The sequence below is a fragment of the Pleurodeles waltl genome, chromosome 12 (assembly GCF_031143425.1).
Source record: "Pleurodeles waltl isolate 20211129_DDA chromosome 12, aPleWal1.hap1.20221129, whole genome shotgun sequence".
NCBI classification, from domain to species: domain Eukaryota; kingdom Metazoa; phylum Chordata; class Amphibia; order Caudata; family Salamandridae; genus Pleurodeles; species Pleurodeles waltl.
In genome coordinates this window covers 238,282,130-238,306,207 of record NC_090451.1, presented here as the reverse complement: position 1 = coordinate 238,306,207, position 24,078 = coordinate 238,282,130, and the positions used below count along the sequence as shown (strand labels likewise).

At 46.9% G+C, this 24,078-nt stretch overlaps 1 protein-coding gene across 4 annotated transcripts in view; it reads right to left on the bottom strand.

The window, feature by feature from the left end:
• Positions 1 to 5,363: 5,363 nt before the first annotated feature.
• ATXN1L (ataxin 1 like) overlaps positions 5,364 to 24,078 on the bottom strand; it is a 72,349-nt gene continuing 53,634 nt past the window's right edge. For all 4 annotated transcript variants that reach the window (XM_069216914.1, XM_069216915.1, XM_069216913.1 and 1 more), the window contains one exon: positions 5,364 to 15,787. In XM_069216914.1, coding sequence (XP_069073015.1) covers positions 13,508 to 15,667 — 2,160 coding nt within the window. In that variant the 5' untranslated portion in view covers positions 15,668 to 15,787 and the 3' untranslated portion in view covers positions 5,364 to 13,507. The remainder of the gene's footprint in view (positions 15,788 to 24,078) is intronic.

The window sequence follows — 24,078 nt, the reverse complement described above, 5'->3', positions numbered from 1 at the left end:
CAGGGGTGGTCACTCCTCCGTTTTCCCTAATTTTTCCACCAGACTTGCTGACAAAATTGGGGCTTTGTCCAGGTGGCGGGCAGCTCCACTAGCTAAAGTGCCCTGGGGCACTGTAAACAGAGGCTTGAGCCTTTGAGGCTCACCACCAGATGTTACAGTTCGGGGGGGGGGGGGATGGTGGGAAGGTGTGAAGCACCTCCACCCTGGACAGGCCTTGTTTCTGACCACAAAGTGCACAAAGGCACTCTTCCCATGTGGTCAGAAACTCGTCTGAAAGTGGCAGGCTGGCACAGACTGGTCAGTCCTGCACTAGCAGTTGTCCTAACATACAGGGGGCATCTCTAAGATGCCCTCTGTGTGCATTTTGCAATACACCCCACACTGGCATCCAAACTTCCCAGTATTCAGTGAAGCCATTATGGAGCTGTGGAGTTCGTAATGGCACTATCCCAGACCATATACTCAATATGGCCACACTGCACTTACAATGTCTCAGAATTGACTTAGACACTGTAGGAGCATATTGATCATGCACCTAAACCTGTGGTTTAATGCACTCTGCCTTAGGGCTGTAAAGCCTGCTAGAGGGGTGACTTACCTATGTCATAGGCAGTGGTTGGAAGGCATGGTACCCTGGGAGGAGTGCCATGTAGACTTTGTCATTTTCTCCACACCAGCACACACAGGCTGCAAGGCAGTGTACATTTGCTGGGAGAGGGGTCCTCTAGGGTGGCATAATACATGCTGCAGCCCTTAGAGACCTTCCCTGGCAACAGGGCCCTTGGTCACCTTTTACAAGGGACTTAGCTGTGTGCCAGGGTTGTAAAAACAAAGGTACAGTTTTTGGGAAAGACCACTGGTGCTGGGGCCTTGTTAGCAGGGTCCCACCCAGCACACTTTCAATCAAAGTTGGCATCAACACTAGGTAAAACGTGTGTGGGAACAGTGGCAGTTTCCTACAGGAGTGGACTGTTTTTCTTTCGCTACAGCACACATCACTAAGAGCAGACCTGGTAGACTTGCATTCCTTCTGCCATGACAGCTAAGGATTTTGAATTAGAAGGGAGTCTCCTGGAACGTTAACAGTTTAAGCAACAAATTTAAATGGGGGCAGTTATGATTTTACCTTGAAATTGATGTCTTAAACGTTTACCCTATGGGAAGCACTGAAGGAAGTTATATGGGGAGAATAATATCACACTTAGTGGGTTGAAGAAGAGAGAGAAAGGGAAAATGCCTCCCTTCAAGACCAAATTTCCTAGTTAGAAATCCAATGTCTGAGTTCCCCAGCAAAAGAAGCTTCTCATCAGTTGGAGGCAGTTAGCTGAGATCTGAAGCACTGGTTGACCAATGCAGCCAGGCAGCTTGTACTGCTTTCCAACATAACTTATATGACCATGGGGAAATGACGAGAAAATTAATACATTTACTTGCCCACATAGAAATCACAAATTATATTATAATAATATGGATCCAGCAGGGGGTACTCTCCATGACTTGCTAGAAACTGTAATGTGCTTGCAAACTTTTATGAAGATGTATAAGCCGTAGGCCCGCCGGGGCTGCTTGAGGAAACATCCTATTATAGGGGACCGTAGTGGTGCCAAGTTGCTCTGCAGATGACAAAATTACCAGATTACAGCGGCAGAAATGGGCAAGGCCATTCTGGGATGCCTGCGATTAAACTGCTGGGCCTCTGGGGGTTCCCTCTTGAGTTGATTAAAAACAAGAACTCCTCACAACTCATTCCTCGTACTAGCTGTGTTCATTGAAGTCTTGCAGGTCAACAGGCTACCCCACGATCTCTGCAGGAACTCAACTGCAGCGATACCCAAGTCTGATGAGCCTTAGAATGTGCCTCTTGCCGTCGATGATATTAATAATGTACGGATTAAATTGATAGCCAGGGCAATTAGGCTGGCTAATGTAATCTACTCATTGGTGAACCGAAATCAAAATGGCTTTTTGCCAGTGAGGGGTACAGGGCACTGCCTGCAGCACCTGCAAGAAGCACTTTGCATCAGAGAACCAACTGTACTGGTGATTTTAGAGTTCTAGGCCTTCGCCTCAATTGAGTGGCCTTTTCTCCATGAAAAGATGAATTAGGGCTATATTTTCACACTTGTGATAAAGCGCTCTACTGTCCCCCATGGCCCACAGTTATGGCTGCTCTGTCATCTCTCTTGCTCGCCTTAGTTATGGAACCACTGGCAGAGTGTGGGGTATCCAGAGGGAGACAGGCCTGTAAAATCAAATTTCCTGGTATGCAGACAATGTACTATTGTATGCCTAGAATACCATTCCATTCCATGTCTGATAAAGATGCTGGAGATACAAGGGAAGGGCTCTAGTCTTAGGGTCAACTGGGATAAGTTGAGTATATTATCAGTTGAGGATGGGACAGAAGCAAAGATCCCAGGGGTCCCCACAATACCGCTCACCACAACTCACTTCAAATACTTAGGTATGCAGATCTCCCAATACCAGCATACATTCTAGAATCTTAATACACTGTCACTGTTCAAAAAAAGTTAACACACAGATGGCCATACGGAGTAAACTCATCCAGAACATAATGGGGGGAGCCCATTGTTTAAAATGGTACTGATTCCCCCCCCCCCCATTTTATACTCCAAATTACCTATACAATCTCCTCCAAAGGTCTTCTCAGCATTGCACTCCTCACTGACCAACGTCTTGTGGGAGAGTGAGCCCCTACGGTTGTTATAAGAAATGTATACACTCACATTATGATGGTGGGCTGCAGATATTTGATATGACATTGCATTAATAGCTGCCCAGCTCCTCCCTTTCAACGATTGGCAGTTTGGGGACCAGGATGACTCGGCCATCGGACTGAAAATGGTGACCCTAGAAATGGTGATCTTGGACGCACACTACTGTCAATGCTATACAGGGGCAAACTTCCTCAGGCGATACTGCCCCTACTTTCGAGTGTTGGCAGGAGAATTACATTGAATCTGTTGATACACTCACCAGACGTCGGAAACACATCTTTATCGGGGACCTGGCTTGGGGGTTGTCTCAGCTAGGAAGTTATCATGCTTGGGATAGGACTGGAATATCTAAAAATCGGGGATGTGCGGGTGTCAAACCATATGTTCTCCTTTGAGCAGTTGTTATGGAAACCTAAACTCTGTAGATCACAGCTCCAGTTATTTCCAATTAAGCCATTCAGTGGTCTTCAAACTTAATGGCGAACCCCTGCTAGCGAACAAATAAATCGCCCCCCCCTGAATTTTTCACAACCATCCCACTAAATTGGCAATGTTTAGATAAGTCTGAACTTATTTAAACATTGCAGCTAAGTTCTGAATCTGTTTTAAAAAAGAAATCAGCTACACAATTCTAATCTTTCTATTCTGGTCAGGCTGGCCTTACTAACATGTAAAAGTATCCACAGTGTGGTTATTTGAAGAGGTGCAATGGGGGTTTTGAAGGGTATTTGGAGTCCGTTGCCTTTTGACACATACTCCCAAGCTTGGACAAAACAAGTTAGTGATGGCCCATTACAAAGCGATTTACTGCTGCTCATGTTTTTCAGCTTAAAACAAACAAAGCCCTTTTATCAGCATAATGCTTATTTTGACCAGGACACAAAACTTGATTTTTCAATTTAGTGCAGGACTGGGTTGGTACAAAGTGTGCAGGCTTGCTGGTTCGATATGGCTTAGGGGTGGTCAACAAGGATATTGCCCTTCAATGGAGGTCCCTTAAAGTTCCACCAATTCAAGAATGGTTAAGAAGCATGGACTATTGTGCTGTAGCCGAAGAGTCAGCTTACACATTAAGTGGTTGTCCTCCCAAACATATTAAGATTTGTTATACATGGTGAAACTATTCTGGCAACGTGCGATCAGCACTCAGGGCTACTGACGAGGTTTTGTGTGCACTGTGAGATGCCAGAGGGCGCCTGTGAGGGAACACAACAAGGGACATGGTGATGTATGATTCTAATTTCGATTGGTCTGTGCGGGTGGAATGGTGTGCTTTCCCAGCTGCCCCACGGGCATCTGAGGTATTGGGAGGACTGATTCTTTGGGAAGAGGGGAGGCACCTGATTATATTACATTACTCTACATTACATGACTAAGAAACCCTATGCAGCACATCGAGCTTGGGAGCGGGAACTGGAGTATCCGGTATCAGATACTGACTGGGCCAAGGCAGTAGCACTTGTTTCGTACTGCCTCATGTAATAATAGATTCAAGCTCTCACACTTTGTGCACCATATCTATGTGACACCATGCTATTTGAACATGATCGATCCCACTAGGGGGGCTGGGTGCAGACTCTGCAGTAAGGAAGTTGCCTCCTTCTTCCATCTACATGTGAGGGGGTGCAGCAGTTTTGTAGAGTTGTGGTCCCCAGAATTGTGGAGGATACTGGGCTGGAGATAGTCTCCACCCCCGATAGACAAGCCAGTGGAGTCAAGGCTAAGCCCAAAGAGTGGAAGATTCCACAAAAACTTGCACAGCTGGCCCATGTGCTGGTTAAACATAGGGTGGCCATAGGATGGATGAGCTCCAGGAGGCCTTTGGTTGATCATTGACTTCGGGATCTTCTGGAGAGGGGAGTGGCAGAGGAACAACGTATGCGTTTGGCTCATATGGATGATAGGGCTGCAGCAGACTTGATGGCCTGGGAACAACAGCTGGAGCGCTTTAATGATGATACCTCGGAATCTGAAACCAGTACTGACCTGTATGACCATCATGTATACGGGGGTAATGAGACAACCAGCTGTGTTTATCTCAGAACTCTTGTACACTGAGTAATTAGACTGGGTTTATTTACTAAGTTAACACTACGTGGTATAATATGTTGCCAATCCTGACACGTGTTATGTTGCTTGCCTGTAACTGCTTAGGCCTTTCTTCACAGAGGGAACTGTATGGTTGATCTCACAACTCTCGCACTGTAATGTTACAGTATGAATTGCATGCAAAACCAATTTAAAAAAAAGTTATTAAAAAAAACAAAAACAATTCGATTGATCTGGCCAGGTGGGTGGATGTGAGGTTAACAATGCTGTATTGTGTTTTTCTTTCCATATTCTTACTTGTTTGTTTTGTAAACATGTTTCAGTTATGTCTTAATAAAAAATCTGACTAAATAGATCTTTATTAAAAAACAAAAACCTGCAATATGGCATTGAATTCAGCTTTGACCTTGTGTACCTACCACAGATGCACGCAGGAAGAAGCTTTAAGCAAACACTATTAGCAGATTGCAGATAATGGGGCATAGATACTGCTTAGAAGATTGGACTTCGATTTCACAGCCCCCATACATAATCACAAATTACTTCAAGCATTAAAAAAAACTTTAATTCACAGAGTAGGTAAAAAACAAATGTTTATTATAGAGGAAAGTACCAACAAGAAAATACAGTTTTGAAAGACAGAGGCTTTAAATGGTAAAATACCTTGAAGGATTTCACCAGAGGTACACAGGTGCAATAGGAATTGATTTATTTAAACGGTTACAAAAAGAACAGCAAAAAAAAACATTATTGTCATATTAATGCTTTGTTACAGATCAGGTAGGATAATGAGCAAATTGGAGAGAACGGCAAACTAGTTCTAAGGCTTTCTTGAAATGCAGTAGTAACTATATGTTAGTAGATCCTTTACATATCAAGTATAATAAACAGAAAATGTACGACTCATCATGTGGGAGCTCCTGTCACAGAACTTTCATATTGCTTGGCCCATACTGGTGGTGCACTGTTGGTACCCTGTATGTGCACTCAAGCTCAACTAGAGCATCTGTAGATACAAAATACAGCAGCCACTGCCCCCACCACAAATGTATGAGCTATTCCCTAGCAGACTAATATGTAAAAACAGCAGCATTGGAAAGAGTCAAAATTCATAAAAGTGCTCTAGCCAAAGGAGGAAATGCAATGTTTTCATAAGATGGGACAAGGAGTTCTTACCACAGTAACTGGGAGCAAGATTGGCCCACTCTGGTGCTGCAGAGACCTGTTTCTACCTAAGAAATAAGGTGTCTAAATTCGGTACTATAGACAGAGATTTTACTGCAGGGAGTAAAGTGTACCCTTTGGCCACGGGAAAAGAGGTGAGGCGGTTGTTGGATTCCATAGGGATGGCTATGCCCACAGCGGTCTAGCAAAGCTCACTTTGGCATTCCAGTGGAATGTGTCCTTTATTAAATATTACCCTACAAAAACATGGTTGACCTTATAACACTGGATTTATGCTCTTCTAGGTAACATTTTGGAGGAAGCAGATTAGTGCCCAAGGCTACATATAATGAAATTAAAATGCACCTTACAGATTTTCCACTCTTTTTGAGGAATGGGTTGCGAGTATTGGTTTTACGATCACATGGAATTACTTTGCATCTCTCAAACCTCATTGGATTGTTCACTTCTTAGATGTATGTATGGCAAAATTACCTTTATTTTACTTCAGGCATGTCTTATTAACATTACCTCCAACCCCCAAGGCACATCTTACAGATGGTACCGATGCTGAATTTTTAATAAAGCAGCTACTCTGAGATAAATGTTTTTACGCCATTCTCTGATCACCCTTATCCGCATGCAACTCGTTCCCTCAAATGCAGTCCCAACCAGCACAAACACTCAACCAAAGTATAAAGTCTCTTAGTTCCCTTTATCACAATCCTAGCATACTGACTGACAATTAAATCTGAGGAATGTGTGTAGTTTATATGAAAACTAAAACATAGTTTGAGCGGATATCTAATCTGGGCACAAGTGCTGTAAATTACAACCTTGATCACAACATGAACACCAGGTTTCTTGAGTACTGAACAAAACAACTGTGGTGGATCATAATTATCCCATACTGACATCTTCCAGTTCGTCTTTATATCTACAAAGCCCAAAACAGTTGGGTTTGCATCAAGGGCTCTACAGGGACATTTCACTGCAACAATAATTCTCCAAAGAAAGATTCTTCTCGGATTCTTAACCTTCGAATTATTATGTGCTGTCAACCTGAACCTGAAAGTAGCAACATTTCCTTCTTTGTTTAATAATTATATTTCTATGTTTCACATTTAAAATATAAAGCTACAGACAAAATACATAAGAACAGTGGAAATCAAGAAATAGATTTCAAGGCTTTTAAAAATGTTTACAATGAGTAGAGACTACTTTGAGGAAGACAGGTCAGCCTCCAGCAATTTTTGTACCTTGCTTTTTTCTGGATTCATATATGCAGCCAAACCTCCAATGATGGTGGTACGGGTGTACTGGTTATGAATGTTTTACTAAAGGTTAATTAACTTTCCTTATCAAACCAGAAATTGTCTCCACATTTTACATCAGTGCCTTTCGTGTGTGGTGGGCACTCTAAAGTATGATAAAGCAATAATGTCCTTCATATGCTGCCTGACCTTCCTGAGCAACTACTACAGCATCTGAATTCAAGCAATGGGCATAAATGTGTGGCTTGATCTTTAAGTGGCCACCTCGGGAATCATAATTAGAGGGATATTTTGAAAACCAGCACTTGTTGCTGCCCCGTGTCCTGTAGAAAGAGCTCAATACAGCTCAGGAAGTATAAGTTTTGTTTTTTTCTGACAAAAGCTGGATACATTTCACAATGCATTTCAATGTCCACCGTTTTTGTCAGATCTCCATCATTTGGGCACTGAAGGCCAAAAGCTTTCTGGACCTTCTCATATTTATTGCTCTCCATGCAGTAATTCAATACTCATCTTTCATCTAGCGTATGGAATGTTCCCTCCTCTAGAGTTTCAGGGTCATGGAGGAAAAAAGCTAGCAAACACTTGTAATTGGGTTAAGGTGGAAATACAAAACAACCTAAGATAAGAAGGAAGAACTGTGCCACCTTGTCCTGGAGAAATACTGTACATGGTTCACCCACCAACAGTGCCACAGCTTCACTCAACCTGTGTCAGAAGTGACAGCTATTAAATACGCCACACACTGGTTCAAAAGGTTAATCATCAGTTTCCAAAATATTTCACTAGGTCTACTAGGACGCAGCCTTCTATAAAATCATGGATTACTCCACCTTACTAAAGCATACCCTGCTATAAATTGAACCATATTAGATGTTCAAATTGGCTCTGTGTAACAACCATGTAGAACTGCTTCCTCCTGGCATGAAAGAGGATTGTAATCCTAGTGTAAGGAACCCTAGAGTCCTTCAACATTTTTAAACATACTTTTGAAAGATCTGAAAGTCCTCTGGGAGCAAGGCTGTCAACCTTAGAGAGCTTAGACTGTAGTGGAAAATACTTTACTGTTCAAGGACAGGAGGTCCTATCAGCAGAGCAGTTAGGTGGGTAAAGCAGCATGCAGTAAAAGCAAATCAAGGTGCCACGTCCATCTTAGCCAGTTGGAAGCAATGAATCCAATAGCTGGGGAAAATGGATGCAGCTGGAGCCCACAATCCTGATTTCTTCAGCGTTGCCTCAGTCATCGGGATTTTTAATCCATTAATAAGACTGCCCATTGGGCACTCCATGAGGTTTCCTGTCTTCTGTGTACAAAGCATAAACAGCCAAAAGTACTAAACGTCTGCTCACCAAAAGTGGTTGCAAATTGAACACAGATTTTTTTTATTGCGAGCATAAATTTAACATGGACTTTTTGAGAGTAAACTCTGATTCTGTACTAAACACCATTTAATGTAAGTCGCAGATTGACATCCTCAATGAATATTAAATTGGGTTGAGTTGAACTCCCTATTTATATGAAACTAAGCCTCAGGTCGACACCCTTGTATACTCAATGACGAATTCCTTTAGAAAGAACAGCCCAATGAGACTTCTGCCTGACCACCATACCTGCTATAGCTGCAGCTCATCTGCTCTGCGGAGATGAAATTGCTTGGACTTCGAAAAGAGAGACTTTACCCGATTTCGATTATACAATCCTCCATACCATTTCACCTGCTCTGATCTAACCCACTTACGATGTAGCTGACTTTAGTGGGAGACAACAAAATGCCTCCAGAAGAGCACTCCTTTCCGAGGACACCATATAGTCAACATTACCCATCAGCGCAATGGATGTGCCCAGATTTGATGGAAACCTTGTTGATACAAACATTTCCCAGAAGGGCAACCTTGAAGAAATACTGGAGATGTCTTATTTAAGGAATACACAAGTGGAAACTACCTAAGAGGAGCTGGAGTCAAAGAGACTGAGTCGACTTGGTCCATAATTCCACTGCACTGGGAGGACCAAGCCTTATAAAGGCCTGCAGTATCACATTAAACCTGCATGTTGCTATATTCATTAACTTGGAAAAATATAGCAACAAAAGGGGAGAAGGGCTAGTCATCCAGATGGGAATGCGCTGAAGCAAAAGAGACATCTTGAGAAACCCCTTGAAAACCCTGCCAATTGCCCCCTCCTTCCAAAGATAATTAGGGGGTGACACATCCTCATTGCAAATCAAGAGTGTTAAGGTTCAGCATGCTGAGAATTCCCAACATCTTCACTAGGGTCTAATTCTAAGGGCATGCATCTGGGGCAGATACCTTGCTCATGAAACATTTACTTTAGCGGAAATAAGACAGCTGTAAATATTAATAGTCTATGGGTCACTCGAAAACTTAGGATCAACATAAACAAGGGTGTACAGTCTATTGAACATACAACCCAACCTTCTGGACACGTGGCAACGTGCTACCTGGGAGATACCATGGAGGAGGGTATAGCTAACTAGGTGGCACTGGAATGAAGCAAGTTCTAATAATCTAGAATGGACATATACTAGAGTCATGCCTTATTGTGGTAAGATGTGCATCCAAACGATGGCACTGATGTGAATGTATAGCCCAGTATGAATGTCTTTTTGTAGAGTGAAACATCATATTACATACACAGGTGCTACAAAGGTGATTATATTGATATGTTCAGCTCCATGCCAACATTAGTAGAATCCCTTCTAAAATCGCTCCTAGGTTCTGTGCCACACCAGGAAGACTGTTGATCAGTGGGAGAGACCAGCTTTTAGTGTACAAACATACAGACTTAAGTGAAACCGTAGGAGTGAAGTGGTAAATGGCATCTTCTCTCCAACAGACTACTTTTCTTTGCAATGGATTACCACCTGAGGTTTGGATAAAAGCTTTCCAAAGCAATATTTAGGTAGGGATACATTTTATTTTCGTAATTAAATGCATCTTTATAAAAACTGTAATGGTTTGGGGTACTTTCACCTCAGAGTTGTTATGGTAGCCAGGGAAGGCAGTTGAGTATTGCCAAAACCTATTTCACAGGAGTACAAGGATAGTCAAGAGACTTTCAATCTCTACGGGCAGCTAACACTAATATGGTGCATCTGAAAAAGCAGTGTAGTTGTTGGGCCGTGCTCAAAACCCGAAGGCAGTTACCAGTCAGAGTTTGGGCAGTCAGGAGTTTGCAAACTCAGAAACATGCACCCTAAATACTCCCACGACCTAAATGTCCTTGTAAGTGCATAGATGTGAGGACAAGTGGTTACCTCTACCAATATATCATAAGACAGACTGTATATATTAGCTTAACTATACAAAATACTTCAGCATTAGAATTTGTAGCACTCATTGCAATCTTCGCTCCTCTTGTGATCCAGCCCTCCATGCTCAAATTTCATTTTCCAAACCCAGGGATGTAGAGCTCCTTTTTTAAATTCTTCTGAGAACTTTAGGGAAGGGCATACACGCTTGTGCCAGCAGCTGCCCTACAAACGAAGATGGATTTTCTTCTAGTAGTTCTGATACCCCAAAGAGAATTCATAAAGCTAGAGATCTGGTTAAGAAGAAAGTTCAAAGGACCAGAGAAGAGTGGTATAAAGTCAACTAGCAATTATATAGTTCTACACAAAGGAATTACTAAATCAAACAACCCAAAGATCAAACAAGTACAGTCCTTCACTAAAGAAACAACCAATTACATGACCTGTCTTTTCTTATGAACGGCTTTTCTTTTGAATGAGAATAGTCAGTAACCTTATTCTCCTCTGGGTGAGTAGTGGTTAACTTCAATTTAAACCTAAGGGGGTGGGTTGGCACCCTTTTCATCACTTCTGGACTAATGTGTTTAGATGATATCCTCTCTTTACATAGTCACAATATGCCCTTGGCATTCATCGTGCCAAAGATCACCTCTATTGCAGCTAGAGACAACTAATGCCTAAACTGATGCTACCTTATGAAAAACTTCTTGGCACACTGGAAGTCACCAGATGGCCCACAATATAGTCGGTGGAAGAAAAAAGGTTTTGAACTGGTCAGGCACAGAGGAGATATCTTTGACAGTGGACAATTATAGAGGGCTGTGCAGAAAACCAGTGGTAGATTTGTGGCACAAAGTGGTGGCCAGTTTTACAGACACGGGGGGAACAAGACTATCACAACTAACACAGGAGAGGGAGCGAAAACAACCCTGAACCATGAGTAAACTCAACACAAGAGTAACTACCCTAACTAGCCCAACTCGGATTCAGAAGTCCATTACTCCCCCTGCATGGAGACACAATACACACCTCCCAACATCTCCCAAGGACAAAGAAACCCGACCAGGTCTCCCACGATTCAGACACACTTAGGAAAGTTGTTAATTTAACTTATTTGCAATGTGGCACAAACGATGGGTCAAGAATATAATTATTAACAGATGTTCTGTATGAATGATGTACATATTATGAAATCGTAAGCCACAGACGTATGTACAAATGTACAATAAAAACATTAAAAAATGTTTGAAAAAAATCATCTATGCAGTCACATTTTTGCACCAGACACACTCCCTCTTCGTCTGCTTCACTGTCTCTTGTAGCCTCTAGTAGGTTGTGCCAAACTGACTGAAACACTGCACTTTCTGGCACCCCATTCCCACTGTACCCCCAGTTCACTTCACACCACATCATCACTGCATCCACATAGCCTTGTCTATCCACTGAACATACCAGGAATGTTCACAATCCCTCATCGACCATATCTCATGGCGACTCAGACACCATTTCTAATGCATCGGAAGAGCCTTTCAGGTGCCACCATTGGAGTGCTCCAAGGCTTCAAAACTGTCTTTAACGCACCCTATAAGTCATCCATCACACAAAGCCTTATGGCATTTCTGGCTCTTTATATGCCTTCTTTACATACCATCTCTACTGCAAAGCTGTACTCTTCATACCCACCTTAACTTTATTCCAGGGTCCTTGGAATCAAAACCCAACTACATTCATCAAGTTCTTCAAATCTGTTCTCCACAGCATCACCAAACCCTCAGAACCAGTATCTACTGAATCTCTCGGCCCATCACACCTCATCTCTTCTAAATCCAGAGCTCAATGTGTCCCAACTTCACATCCCTGTATTGCTTGCCTGAGTTGCTAAATCTCTCACTGATAATGCATCTCTAAGCCCTTCACAGCCCACCTCTAAGGCAGCCTTGGACCCTTCACCTCTCGCCTCCACTCCATCTCCAGGCAATTTACACCCCAACTCTAAAGCAGCTATATGCCTTTCACATACCTCCTTTACTGCAGCTTTAGTCCCTTCACACCCCATCTCTACTGTAATCATGGCCCTTTCTCAATCAGTCCTACTGCAGCCTTAGGCCCTTCTCACCCAGCTCCACTGAAGTGTTGGGCCCTTCACACCCCATCTCGACTGCGGCCATGGGCCATTTACACCCAAGCTTTACTGCAGCCATGGGCCCTTCACATCCCAACTCTACTGCAGTCACGGCTCTTTCACACCCAAGGTTTACTGCAGCCATGAGCCCTTCACACCCCAGCTCTACTGCTGCCATTGGCCCTTTACATTGCAGCTCTACTGCAGCAATGGGACGGTAACAACCCAACTAGACTCTAGACTGCATCCAGAGAGCTTTCTATTGCATGACAGGGCCCTTACACCACTTCTCTAGTGAATTTCCTTGGCACTATTGCTACCCATCTCAAGTGATATGCATGAATCAGCACAAACCCCAGTGGAACTCTCGGATGGCCTGCCTCTCATATTCAATACTAGTCAAAAGCCACCTGTCATTTAAATGGATTACCATTACTGTGGCAGCTTATCTAGCTTCTGCATGGGAGCCTCCAGCCCAGAGTCTTATGCCAAAATGGAGGCAGTCTGCTTTCCATGTCTAATTTCACACAGGGGACCAGTCTCTTTCCATATCAAGTTTGCCCTCTTCACCTATCAGCTGCCACACTGGATACTCTCACTCGCCACATCTATTGTCTCCCAGATGGGAAGTCTATGCCACCCTGAAGGACCAAATATTTCAAGTTTGTCATTCCAGCAGCTGACAATCAGAGGGCCACTTCAGAGATGCAGCACATACTGAGTATCAATCAAGCCAAGTCCCTTACAATCCCCATCTCAAGTGATACCACAAGTCGATTCCAGCTGCATCCTAAGAAAACGGGCTGAATATCCACAGCCGTTTTTGCAAATGGAACTCTACTTCCTTCTTGTTATTTCAATGTGCAATGCTCTCCACTGAAGGGATTTTCATTTTCCTGCATTTGAGCGCCCTTCAATGGAGAGCTTCACCTCCTGTGGAATGAAAGAGGGACGGGCAGGTGAGGGTCGAGGGCTCTCAGCCTGCACATCATATCTTTGGAATCCAGGAGTTGGTCCTGACCACTGTGGACTGTCAGTTGCAGGGCTTGAAGCATTGTTATTGGAGGAATAGACTGTGGTATCTTTGCATGTGTAACCTTTCCTTTCGCAGGTCCTTTCCACTGAAGGGGCCTGCTCTTTTGTGTGTTGCACGGTTCTCTCCTTTGGTGGAATTTGGCCCAGTTGAGGGCACTCAGATGGCGAGACAGCACCCTCACTCAGGTTTTGTAAGCTGATGGATATGCAAACATCACCCACCTGCAACCTGTGACAGGGTAGTGCAAAAAGGTGAGTTGTTTGCCCAGGATTACAGGAGGACCATCCCTGACCATAGACAAAAAAAGGGTGTTCGGGCGGCACATCCAGGGTGACTTTACTCTGCTGCTCACCCACCATGAAGTGCAATGTCACAAACCCTGGCCACTGACTCTCCTGAATGTCAACCACTGTGCTGGAGTCAATCTTCAGCCCTCCACTCACCTCTGCACTTCTAATAAAGTCCTGAGTCTGTAGCTCTTCTACACGTTTCAACTCTCCAGTAGCTAGCTGAATTATTGCCCCCTTCATGAAGTGAGAAGGCAGAGGAGAAGGGGTCGGAGGTTGGACAAGAACAGGTTGTACAGGAGTGGTGGAATCTCCTACTGCTGGAAAGGTCAGCACTTTTGTCGGAAGATTCTCTGTTGCTGGTATATCTGGTTTCCTTGCTTCCAAAACACCCTTTGTAAGTTCGGTTGCAGAGGAAACCGGACCTTGTCCTGCTCCAAGTGGCACCAGGAGAGTTTCCCCATTAGCAATCACCATGGCTCTCTGTAACTGGGCCTGTGAAGTTTGATCGAAGGATGAGGTATACAAATGTTTCAGCTGGCCTCTTTCCACAACAAGTTCTGGGGGGTTTCTTTGTGCATGGTGTGCTGGCAAGCCCCTTCGCTCCTCCTGGTGTTCAGTGACGTGTTGGGAAAGATTTAAAGGGCTGGAGGCTTCCTTTTTCTGAGTCAGCAGGGTGTGGTAGTCTTGGGAAGCCAAACCACCTACAACTCGCTGAACCTCCAGGTCTGTGTCTGGAGTTCCTCGATGTGCAGTGAAAGCGACCTCTGGCCTAGTTTGGTAACCCTGAAAAATCTGTAAATTTACAATGTTTTCTGCTGCAGCTCCAGCTGTACAGTCATCTGTGCCTTGGCTCTGTATGTCAATGGCGTGGCTTGTCCTCCTTCCCTGGTTAATTATCTGCTCCCTCTGCCCTCCATTGGCAGGGTTAACACCTAACGGAGATCGGTCCTTTGCGCTCCCAGGGGGTGAGCCAGGGCCGGATTCGGATGACTCATGCAAAGTGTATGTAGCAGGAATCCGGGAGTTGGTGTGGTAGTAAACAGGCACTCTACCTTGGGCCACTGTCATAGGCAGAGGATTGGCATGAGGGGGCGGATGGCTAGCAGAAGCAGCAGCATGGTGGACAGAGGGAGCTTTACTGAAGGTGTGAGCATGTGAAGTTTGTGGGGGAGGGGTGGCTACATCAGAGAGAATGGAATTATATGGCACATAATGGGGGATGTGTGTGGGTGCCAGCGTGCCAGGAGGGGACACCAAAGAACTGGGCAAAAAGCCAGGAGGCATTGCATAGGGAACTGCGTAAGAGCCTATAAACTGTACTGAGGTATGTGAGAGAGGAGCATACTGGATTGGGGAATAAGAAATTCCTGGGTGCTGTAACACAGGAGCACCTACAGTGAAAGGATGAGAAAGGGGACTCATATTTACCACAGGGTGCAGAGCAGAAGATGCCAAGTTGCCTGCAGGTACAGCAACTCTGTAGACATTGCCATACTGATCCACAGTCACACTAGTAAGCGCCTCACCCCCATCACCATATCTCAATCCCATATGGCTCTGCCCTGCGGCCACCAGTACCCCTCTGGGCCATTCTGCAGCACTGCTCTGTGGTGTTTCATTTCCTGAGATGCTGGCAGCACTGGGAGTCTCCTCTGTGCTTTGTGGAAGTTCCCGTTTTTTCGGAGGAAGGCATTCCTGGTTTCTCTCGTGGACAGGTTTCATGCTGACCGCCAATGTTCCAGAGACCACTCTTGGTGTGGCTTTCCTCTAAGGCCATCCGTAGGCACAGTAAAAAGGCATCTGAAGAACTGTCCCCATCACCATTGGCTGGGGTTTTCTCATCTGTCAGAAAAAGAAAAACATGGATTGAGGAAGAATGAAGTGAAAGATTTGCGCTACAAGAATTTTGTTGAATTCACTAGCTTATGAAAACTAAAAATGCTTTTGAGTATTATTTTTTTTAAAGTCCACTATGTGTGGCTACCCATCAGTTTTGTTCTCCCGCGCTCCTTTACCCCATCAAGATCGCCACTAGCCATGTACCCCATCTCACCTCACCCTTTACGGTGTAATTATGGTCTACATATGGCATGTGGTATCTAAGCATTACCTTCAGAATGCCAGGTCTCTGTACCCTGCAGTTAATTTACAAGTCTAGTAAAGTGTAACTGCAAATTCTGCACGGGCATCCTATGGTTAAAAGACCAGTTAAAAGAATACATGAAAAAACTCTCAGGGCAGCAAATTGTGAACATTTCTTTAGAAATGGCAAGAGTGAAATTATTGATACTAGGTTTCTGCAGTAAAAATCTACATGCAAGAAAAAAACCAATTCTGTCACCATATGATGCATTTTTACGTAGTTCAAAAACTAAGTTTATCAGGAGAAAGCAAAAAAGAGTTAACACTAAAAACAAGCATTGGCAAAGCCAACAGGTCTCCCCTACACATGAGCTATTGGATTTGGCAATGTTGTATATCTGTGTGGCTGCTGTTCAGCATGGTTAAAAGTTAGTGGTGTGGGTATAGTAGAGTGGGGTGGGGGGAGCAGAGTGTAAGAGTGGATTTGCTGGAGTAGAGTGTCGTAGAGTTGAGTGGGGGAGAAGAGTGTCGTAGAGTGGAGTGGGGGAGAAAAGTGTCGTCAAAAGGAGTAGGGGAGAAGAGTGTCATAGACCCAAGTAGAGGGAATTAGAGTTCAGTGGCAGAGTGTGTCGTAGAGTGCAGTGGAGTGCAGTTTAATAGGGTGGAATGGGATGGGGTGCATGAAGGTAGTGGTATGAACTGGAGTAGAGTGGATTGGGTTGTGTTGGATTAGGGCGAGTTTTGTGGATTGAGAAAAGTGGGGTTGATCGGATTGTGTGGACTGGAAGAGATGGATTAGAGTAGGGTAGTTTGGATTGGAGTGAAGTGAAGTGGAATGAGGTGGATGAGACTGGCCTGGACTTTGGCAGACTTAATTGGAGTGGGATGGGGTGGACTGTATTGGACTGGAATGGAGTGGAGTGGACTGAATTGGACCGGAATGCAATTGGATTGGAGTTGACAGGAGTGAGGTGGATTAAGGTGGTGTAGATTGGAGAGGGGTGACTTGGGACAGAGAGGGGTGGATTGAACTGAGGTGAGGTGGACTGGATTGGAGTGGGTATATGGAGTGGGGTAGACTGTTTTAGATTGCAATGGGGTGGATTGCAGAGAGGCCGGATGGAGTAGGGCAGATTGATTTGCATTGAAGTGGGTCAGTTTGGAATTGGCAGGTTGTTTTGGACTAGAGTAGGGCAGAATGGAGTGGGCTGAACTGGATTCAATGGAGTGCAGTGGATTGGACTGGGGTAGAGTTGGGTAGATCGGAGTGGATTAGAGTAAATGAGGTGGACAGAGTGAAGTAGAGTGGATTGGGGTAGAGTCAGGTGGTTCGAAGCAGACTGGATTAGAGTGGAGTGGGGTGGGCCGAGCTGGAGTGGGCTGGGCTGAGCTGGACAGATTGGATTTGAGTTGTGTGGACTGTACTGGGGTAGGGTGGATTGGGTTGGGTGAGGTAGATCGGAGTGAGGGAGACTGCACTGAGGTGGGGGGAATTGTATTGAGTGACTTGGAATGGACTGGAGTGGGTTGGGCTGGGCTGAAGTAATGTGGGATGGAATGGAGTCTGTGGCTTGGACTGGAGCAGGGTGGATAGCAGTGGAGTGGACTGGAGTAGGGTGGACAGGAGTTGAGTGGACTGGACTGGAGCGGGGGAGGACAGGAGTGGAGTGGATTGGACTGGATCTGGCTGGATAGGAGTGGAATGGATTGGATTGGATTGCTGTGGGGTGAACCAGATTGGGGTGGGGTGGATTGGACAGATGTGGAGTGGATTAGAGTGGAACAGTGTGGGCAAGAGTAGAGTGAATTGGACTGGAGCGGTGTGGAGTGGACTGGAGTGGGTTGGACTGCAGTGGGATGGACAAGGGTGCATCAGATTGGAGTGGGTGGATTGGACTGGAGTGGAATGGGGTGAATTCTACTATGCTGAGGGGTGGAGTGGAGTTGGGGAGGTTGGATTAGAGTGGGGCGGTTTTCTTGCATTGGGGTAGATTGGATTAGACTGATTTTGAGTGGGGTGAATTGTGGTGGATTGGACTGGAGTGAAGTGGGGTGGATTGGAGTGAGTGAATTAGATTGGCATGAGGTGGATTGAATTGGAAAGAAGTGGATTGCATTGGAATGGAGTGGATTGGGGTTGACCTGCTGGACTGAAGTGAGGTGGACTGGATTAGGGTGGGGTGGGATGGATTGGACTAGGGTAGATAGATCAGAGAGGGGTGGTTTTCTTGTATTGGGGAGGACTATATTGGAATGGAATGGACTTCAGCGGGGTGGACTGGACTGGACTGGACTGGACTAAAGTGAGGTGGATTGGAGTGGGTGAACTAGATTGATGTTTGGTGTGTTAGATTGGGGTGGGTGAATTGGATTGGAGTAGGATGGACTGAAGTAGAGTAGGGGGGACTGGGCTGCGGTGGGGTGGAGCGGGTGAATTGGAATGGGGTGGATAAAGGTGGTTTGGAGTGGGACGGACTGGTTTGGGGTGGGTTGGAGTGGATTGGAGTGGATTAAGGTGGGGTGGATTGGGGTGGGGTGGATTAAGGTGGAGTGAATTGTACAGAAGTAGGGTGGATTAAGGAGGATGGATTGTGTGGGGTGGATTGGAGTGGGGTGGGTGGACTAAATTGAGTGGGTTGATAGGACTGCAGGGGGATGGGATTGGACTGGAGTGGGCTGTGTTGGACTGGAGTGGGGTGGGTTGGACTTGAATAGAGTAGATTGGTTAGGATTGGAGTGGGGTGGACTGTATTTGAATGGACTGGAATGGGGTGGAATGGGGTTAGGTGGATTGGAGTGGTGTAGATTGAACTGCGTGGGGTGAATTAGGATGGAGAGGGGTAAATGGGAGTGAGGCATACTTTTGGATTGGAGTGAGGCAGATTAGAGTAAGGCAGATTGTTTTGGATTGAAGTGGGACAGATTGGAGTTGGTAGGTTGTTTTGGATTGGAATAGGGGAGATTTATAAGTTATTTTTATTATTTTTCAAACAAGAACAGGGATTGCAATGTTTCGTACATAAATGCTTAGAGGGTCCATACATGAGAGTACATCACTTCCTGCATCATATCATTAAATATATCATCCAAGTCGTCATGGAGCTTTTACAGCTACCTCCCCACTTGAGCAGAGAAACCTCTCTGTTTCCCTCCGGTCCATCCTCCTTCCAATCCTGCATGTCGCCCTCAATTCCCCCACCCCCAGCTGTTGCCAATGCACCCCAGATCTTCTCCCATTTGCTTGGGAAACCCCTGCTTTGATATATAACCTTCTCAGTTCTCTGACACCAGTCCAGATCGTACTGCCAGTCTGATATTCGAGGGAGGGCAGTGCCCCACCCCATGCTCTTGCAAAGTTGTGTTTTGCTACCCCAGTTGCAAGTCTCCCAGGATCAGCCATTTAGGGTCCAACGAGATGTCAACTGCAGTGGTCCGGGACATCTCCCCAACTAAACTGGCCCAGTAATCCCGTACTTTGGGGCATTCCCAAAGTATATGTACGATTGTGCCTTCTTCATTGCAGCCCCTCAGGCAGAGTGGGTTTCCAGCTCTTCCAATTTTATATAGTAATGTACGAGAGTAATATACCCTATGCAGGATTTTTAATTGAACCAACTGAAATCTAGCTCCGATGCCTGTGTCTCTGGCGCTGCCTAGGGCCTCCCCCCATTCATCCTCCTCTAAGTGTCCCAGGTCCACCTCCCATGCCTCCCTCAATTTGCACAAAAAGTCAGGGGAATAATTGATGAATTTTTATAGATCATTGAGATTCCTCTCCTCGAAAGTGATTCCAGTAGGACCCTATCTTCCAGAGGGGAGGTATCAGACAGTTGATCACCTTCCCTGATATGCCTCCTCAGAGCATGTTCCAGCTGCATGTACCAATAGACTTCAGTGGGTGCCAAATCGTATAACTCCCTAAGCGCCTCAAAACTGATGAATGCCTGTGCCCTCCACATATCTCCCAGGGGCTCTATCTATGCCTATCATCTCCCACTTCTGGAACCCCTGTAGACCTCGTACCTCAGCTAGTTTGTCGCTATGCCATAGTGGGGAGAGATCAGTGAGTTTTCTTGCCCATCCCAAATATTTGGCTGTGTCTTTCCAGGCCTGGATCACAACCCACTCGTTGAGTACAAGAAGGTGGGATGCCCAGTAATATTTCTGGATGTCCAGAACTGCCAGTCCCACCTCCCAGACCCTCTCTGCAGTTTGGCTAGCGAAATCCTTGGTGCACCCCGTCCCCACAGGAATCTGCGCATCTCCAAGTATGTCCTACTGAAAACCTCTTGCAGAATGTTGTAAGGTGTGTTCTGCATTACACTGAGGAGACGCGGCAAGTTCATCATTTTATAGAGAGACGCTTTCCCCATCAGAGTCAGGGGGAGACCGTGCCAGAGAGTTACATCCCCTTTGAGTTTTTCCCAGTTTGTGAGCTAAATTCTTTTTCAGGAAGTCCCCGGGGCCCCTAGTCACATATATACCCAGGTAACGGAAGCCCTCTATCACCACGAGGCCCCAAACAAGAGAGGGGAAACACCAACGATTTTGACCAATTTATGGTATATCCAGAAAGGTCTCCAAATATTTTTGAATATTTGCATGAGTCTGCTGATCGTCAGAGGGCCTCGCCACGTAAAGGGGAATGTCATCCGCGTATAGTGATATATGCTCTGCCCAGCCATCCGGAATCTGAATCCCCCTGACCATAGGATCCTGGCGGATCCATGCCGCAAGCGGCTCCAGTGTAAGGGCAAAGAGCAGGGGAAATAGGGGACAACCCTGCTGAGTGCCCCTCCCTAACTTGAACTCCCAGGTCACCACTCCGTTGACCCTCACACGTGCCACTGGAAAGGCATATAGTAATTGGGCCCATACGCAGAATTACAGCCGAAAGCCCAGTTGCACTAGCACAGCGAACATATAGTTCCACTCCAGAGAGTCAAATGCCATGGGTTGTTCCATCAGTGCCATTAGATCGGGCCTTCCTGCTTTTTCCCCAGTTTGTTTCCTGCTGATCTCCAGCCCTCCAGATAGTCCCGCGCCTCTTCTGGGGATCCAAAGTGCCAGGAATTATCCTCCGCCTTTACTCTCAGTCTGGCCGGAAACAACAACATGTATCTCAGTTCCTAGGCCCTAAATGCTTTTTTAACTTCCTCAAAATTCTTCCGTTGGTACTGCACACGAAGGGTGAAGTCAGGGAAGAAGCGAATGACAGCAATATCTTGCTTTAAGTCCCCAAAGGTTCTGGCTGCCTGCAGGATGGCATCCCGGTCCCTATAGTTCAGTATCCTGGCAACTATGGTGCGTGGTGGGGCCCCTGGCTTCGGAGGAAGTCCTGGTACTTTGTGTGCCCTCGCCGCCAAGAAGAAGTTGGACAGTCATTTCAGTTTGAGTTTGTTCAGGTCCAGGTCTTCTGCAAATAAGTCCATGCTTGGGCATTCCATGCCCTCCGGTACAACCACCACTCTCACGTTATTACACCTGGACTGCCCCTCTTGGTCATCCAGCTTGGCTTCCATTGCGGAGTTATTTTTGGTGAGCGACCGGACTGGCTCTTCCAAACGTTTTGTTGTCGCAATTAGGCCCTTTATGTGCATTTCTGCCACGGCTACATTCGCTGAGATCTTGCCCATATCTATTCTAAGGAGGTTGATATCGATCTGAACTGCATCCAGTTTCAGTTTCGGGGGGAGGTGGAGCCTTGAATGTTCTGTATGGCTGCCATAATTGTGCTCAGCGAGTTCTCCCCCCTAGGGCTCAAGTCTTTGCCCCAGGGCCCTCTACCCTCCTTGGATTGGGCCCTCCGCCGCTTCCATGCGCACCGTGTATCTGTCCAGACCATTTGTTTGTGTAGGTTTAAAAGTGCGGCCTTTCACTATGGTCCCAGGCTCCTTTGTTTTCCACCTCCTGCTGTCCCCCGTAACAACTGCTTGCTGCAACTCTGTTGCCTCTGATCTGCCTGTGGGCCCCTCGCGCCAACTCTCTTGTGCATCTTTCCTTGCCAGACACTGCGTAGTTTGCCGGTGTCTTCTTTATGTGCCGGCCCCTCCCAGCTTCAGTTGGGCCAGGCCTAGCTTCTTCCGCCCAGGCGGGTTGCCTATATGGCCTGCTCCCGTATCTGCGGCCTTTGCTGGTGGGGCAGTGACGGTCTTTTCCACTCCTGGGGCCACCGCGCCGGCTATCCCGGCTCAGCCGCCACTGCTGGATCCTCCCAAAGCCCTCCAAGGACCGCCTCGCTCTCCTGTATGCAGGATTTCCAGGGAAAAGGCAGGGAACTGCAATGGGGCCCCTCTTCTCCAATCGCCCCTCCGCCTCCACGCCCGTCTCCTGACTTCTCCACTTCGTCCGGGCCACCTCGTTTCGCTCCATCTGCCATTTTGTGTTATGCAGCACCAGCTGGTGGGCGCTGCCTCTGTCACCTCCAGGGCACAGGACTTGTCCTATGCCCAGTCTGGTTCAGGATTATGTCTGATTTGGGGGTTTACTCACCCCTTGATGCAGGAGCTTCTCTAGCCTGCGCCATCTTTCGGAATGGGGGTGATTGGTTTGGATTGCAGAGCGGCAGATTGGAAAGGGGTAGATTGTTCTGGACTAGAGTGGGGCAGATTGGAGTGGGACAGATTGTTCTGGACTAGAGTGGGGCAGATTGGAGTGGGACAGATTGTTCTGGACTAGAGTGGGGCAGATTGGAGTGGGACAGATTGTTCTGGACTAGAGTGGGGCAGATTGGAGTGGGACAGATTGTTTTGGATTAGAGTGGGGCAGACTGATTGCTTTGGAGTGGAATGGGGAAGATTAGAGTGGGGCAGACCGCTTGCCTTGGATGCTTTGGATTGGAATGGGGATGATTAGAGTGGGGCAGACCGCTTGCTTTGGATTGGAATGGGGATGATTAGAGTGGGGCAGACCGCTTGCTTTGGATTGGAATGGGGAAGATTAGAGTGGGGCAGACCGCTTGCTTTGGATTGGAATGGGGGAGATTAGAGTGGGGCAGACCGCTTGCTTTGGATTGGAATGGGGAAGATTAGAGTGGGGCAGACCGCTTGCTTTGGATTGGAATGGGGAAGATTAGAGTGGGGCAGACCGCTTGCTTTGGATTGGAATGGGGAAGATTAGAGTTGGGCAGACCGCTTGCTTTGGATTGGAATGGGGAAGATTAGAGTGGGGCAGACTGATTTGGACTGCGAGCGGGGCAGACTGATTTGGACTGCGAGCGGGGCAGACTGATTTGGACTGCGAGCGGGGCAGACTGATTTGGACTGCGAGCGGGGCAGACTGATTTGGACTGCGAGCGGGGCAGACTGATTTGGACTGCGAGCGGGGCAGACTGATTTGGACTGCGAGCGGGGCAGACCGATTTGGACTGGGAGCGGGGCAGACCGATTTGGACTGGGAGCGGGGCAGACCGCTTTGGACTGGGAGCGGGGCAGACCGCTTTGGACTGGGAGCGGGGCAGACCGCTTTGGACTGGGAGCGGGGCAGACCGCTTTGGACTGGGAGCGGGGCAGACCGCTTTGGACTGGGAGCGGGGCAGACCGCTTTGGACTGGGAGCGGGGCAGACCGCTTTGGACTGGGAGCGGGGCAGACCGCTTTGGACTGGGAGCGGGGCAGACCGCTTTGGACTGGGAGCGGGGCAGACCGCTTTGGACTGGGAGCGGGGCAGACCGCTTTGGACTGGGAGCGGGGCAGACCGCTTTGGACTGGGAGCGGGGCAGACCGCTTTGGACTGGGAGCGGGGCAGACCGCTTTGGACTGGGAGCGGGGCAGACCGCTTTGGACTGGGAGCGGGGCAGACCGCTTTGGACTGGGAGCGGGGCAGACCGCTTTGGACTGGGAGCGGGGCAGACCGCTTTGGATTTGGAGCGGGGCAGACTGCTTTGATTTGGAGCGGGGCAGACTGCTTTGATTTGGAGCGGGGCAGACTGCTTTGATTTGGAGCGGGGCAGACTGCTTTGATTTGGAGTGGGGCAGACTGCTTTGATTTGGAGCGAGGCAGATTGGAGTGCGGGAAGCCTGTTTAGAATCGGAGTGGGGAAGATTGGAGTGG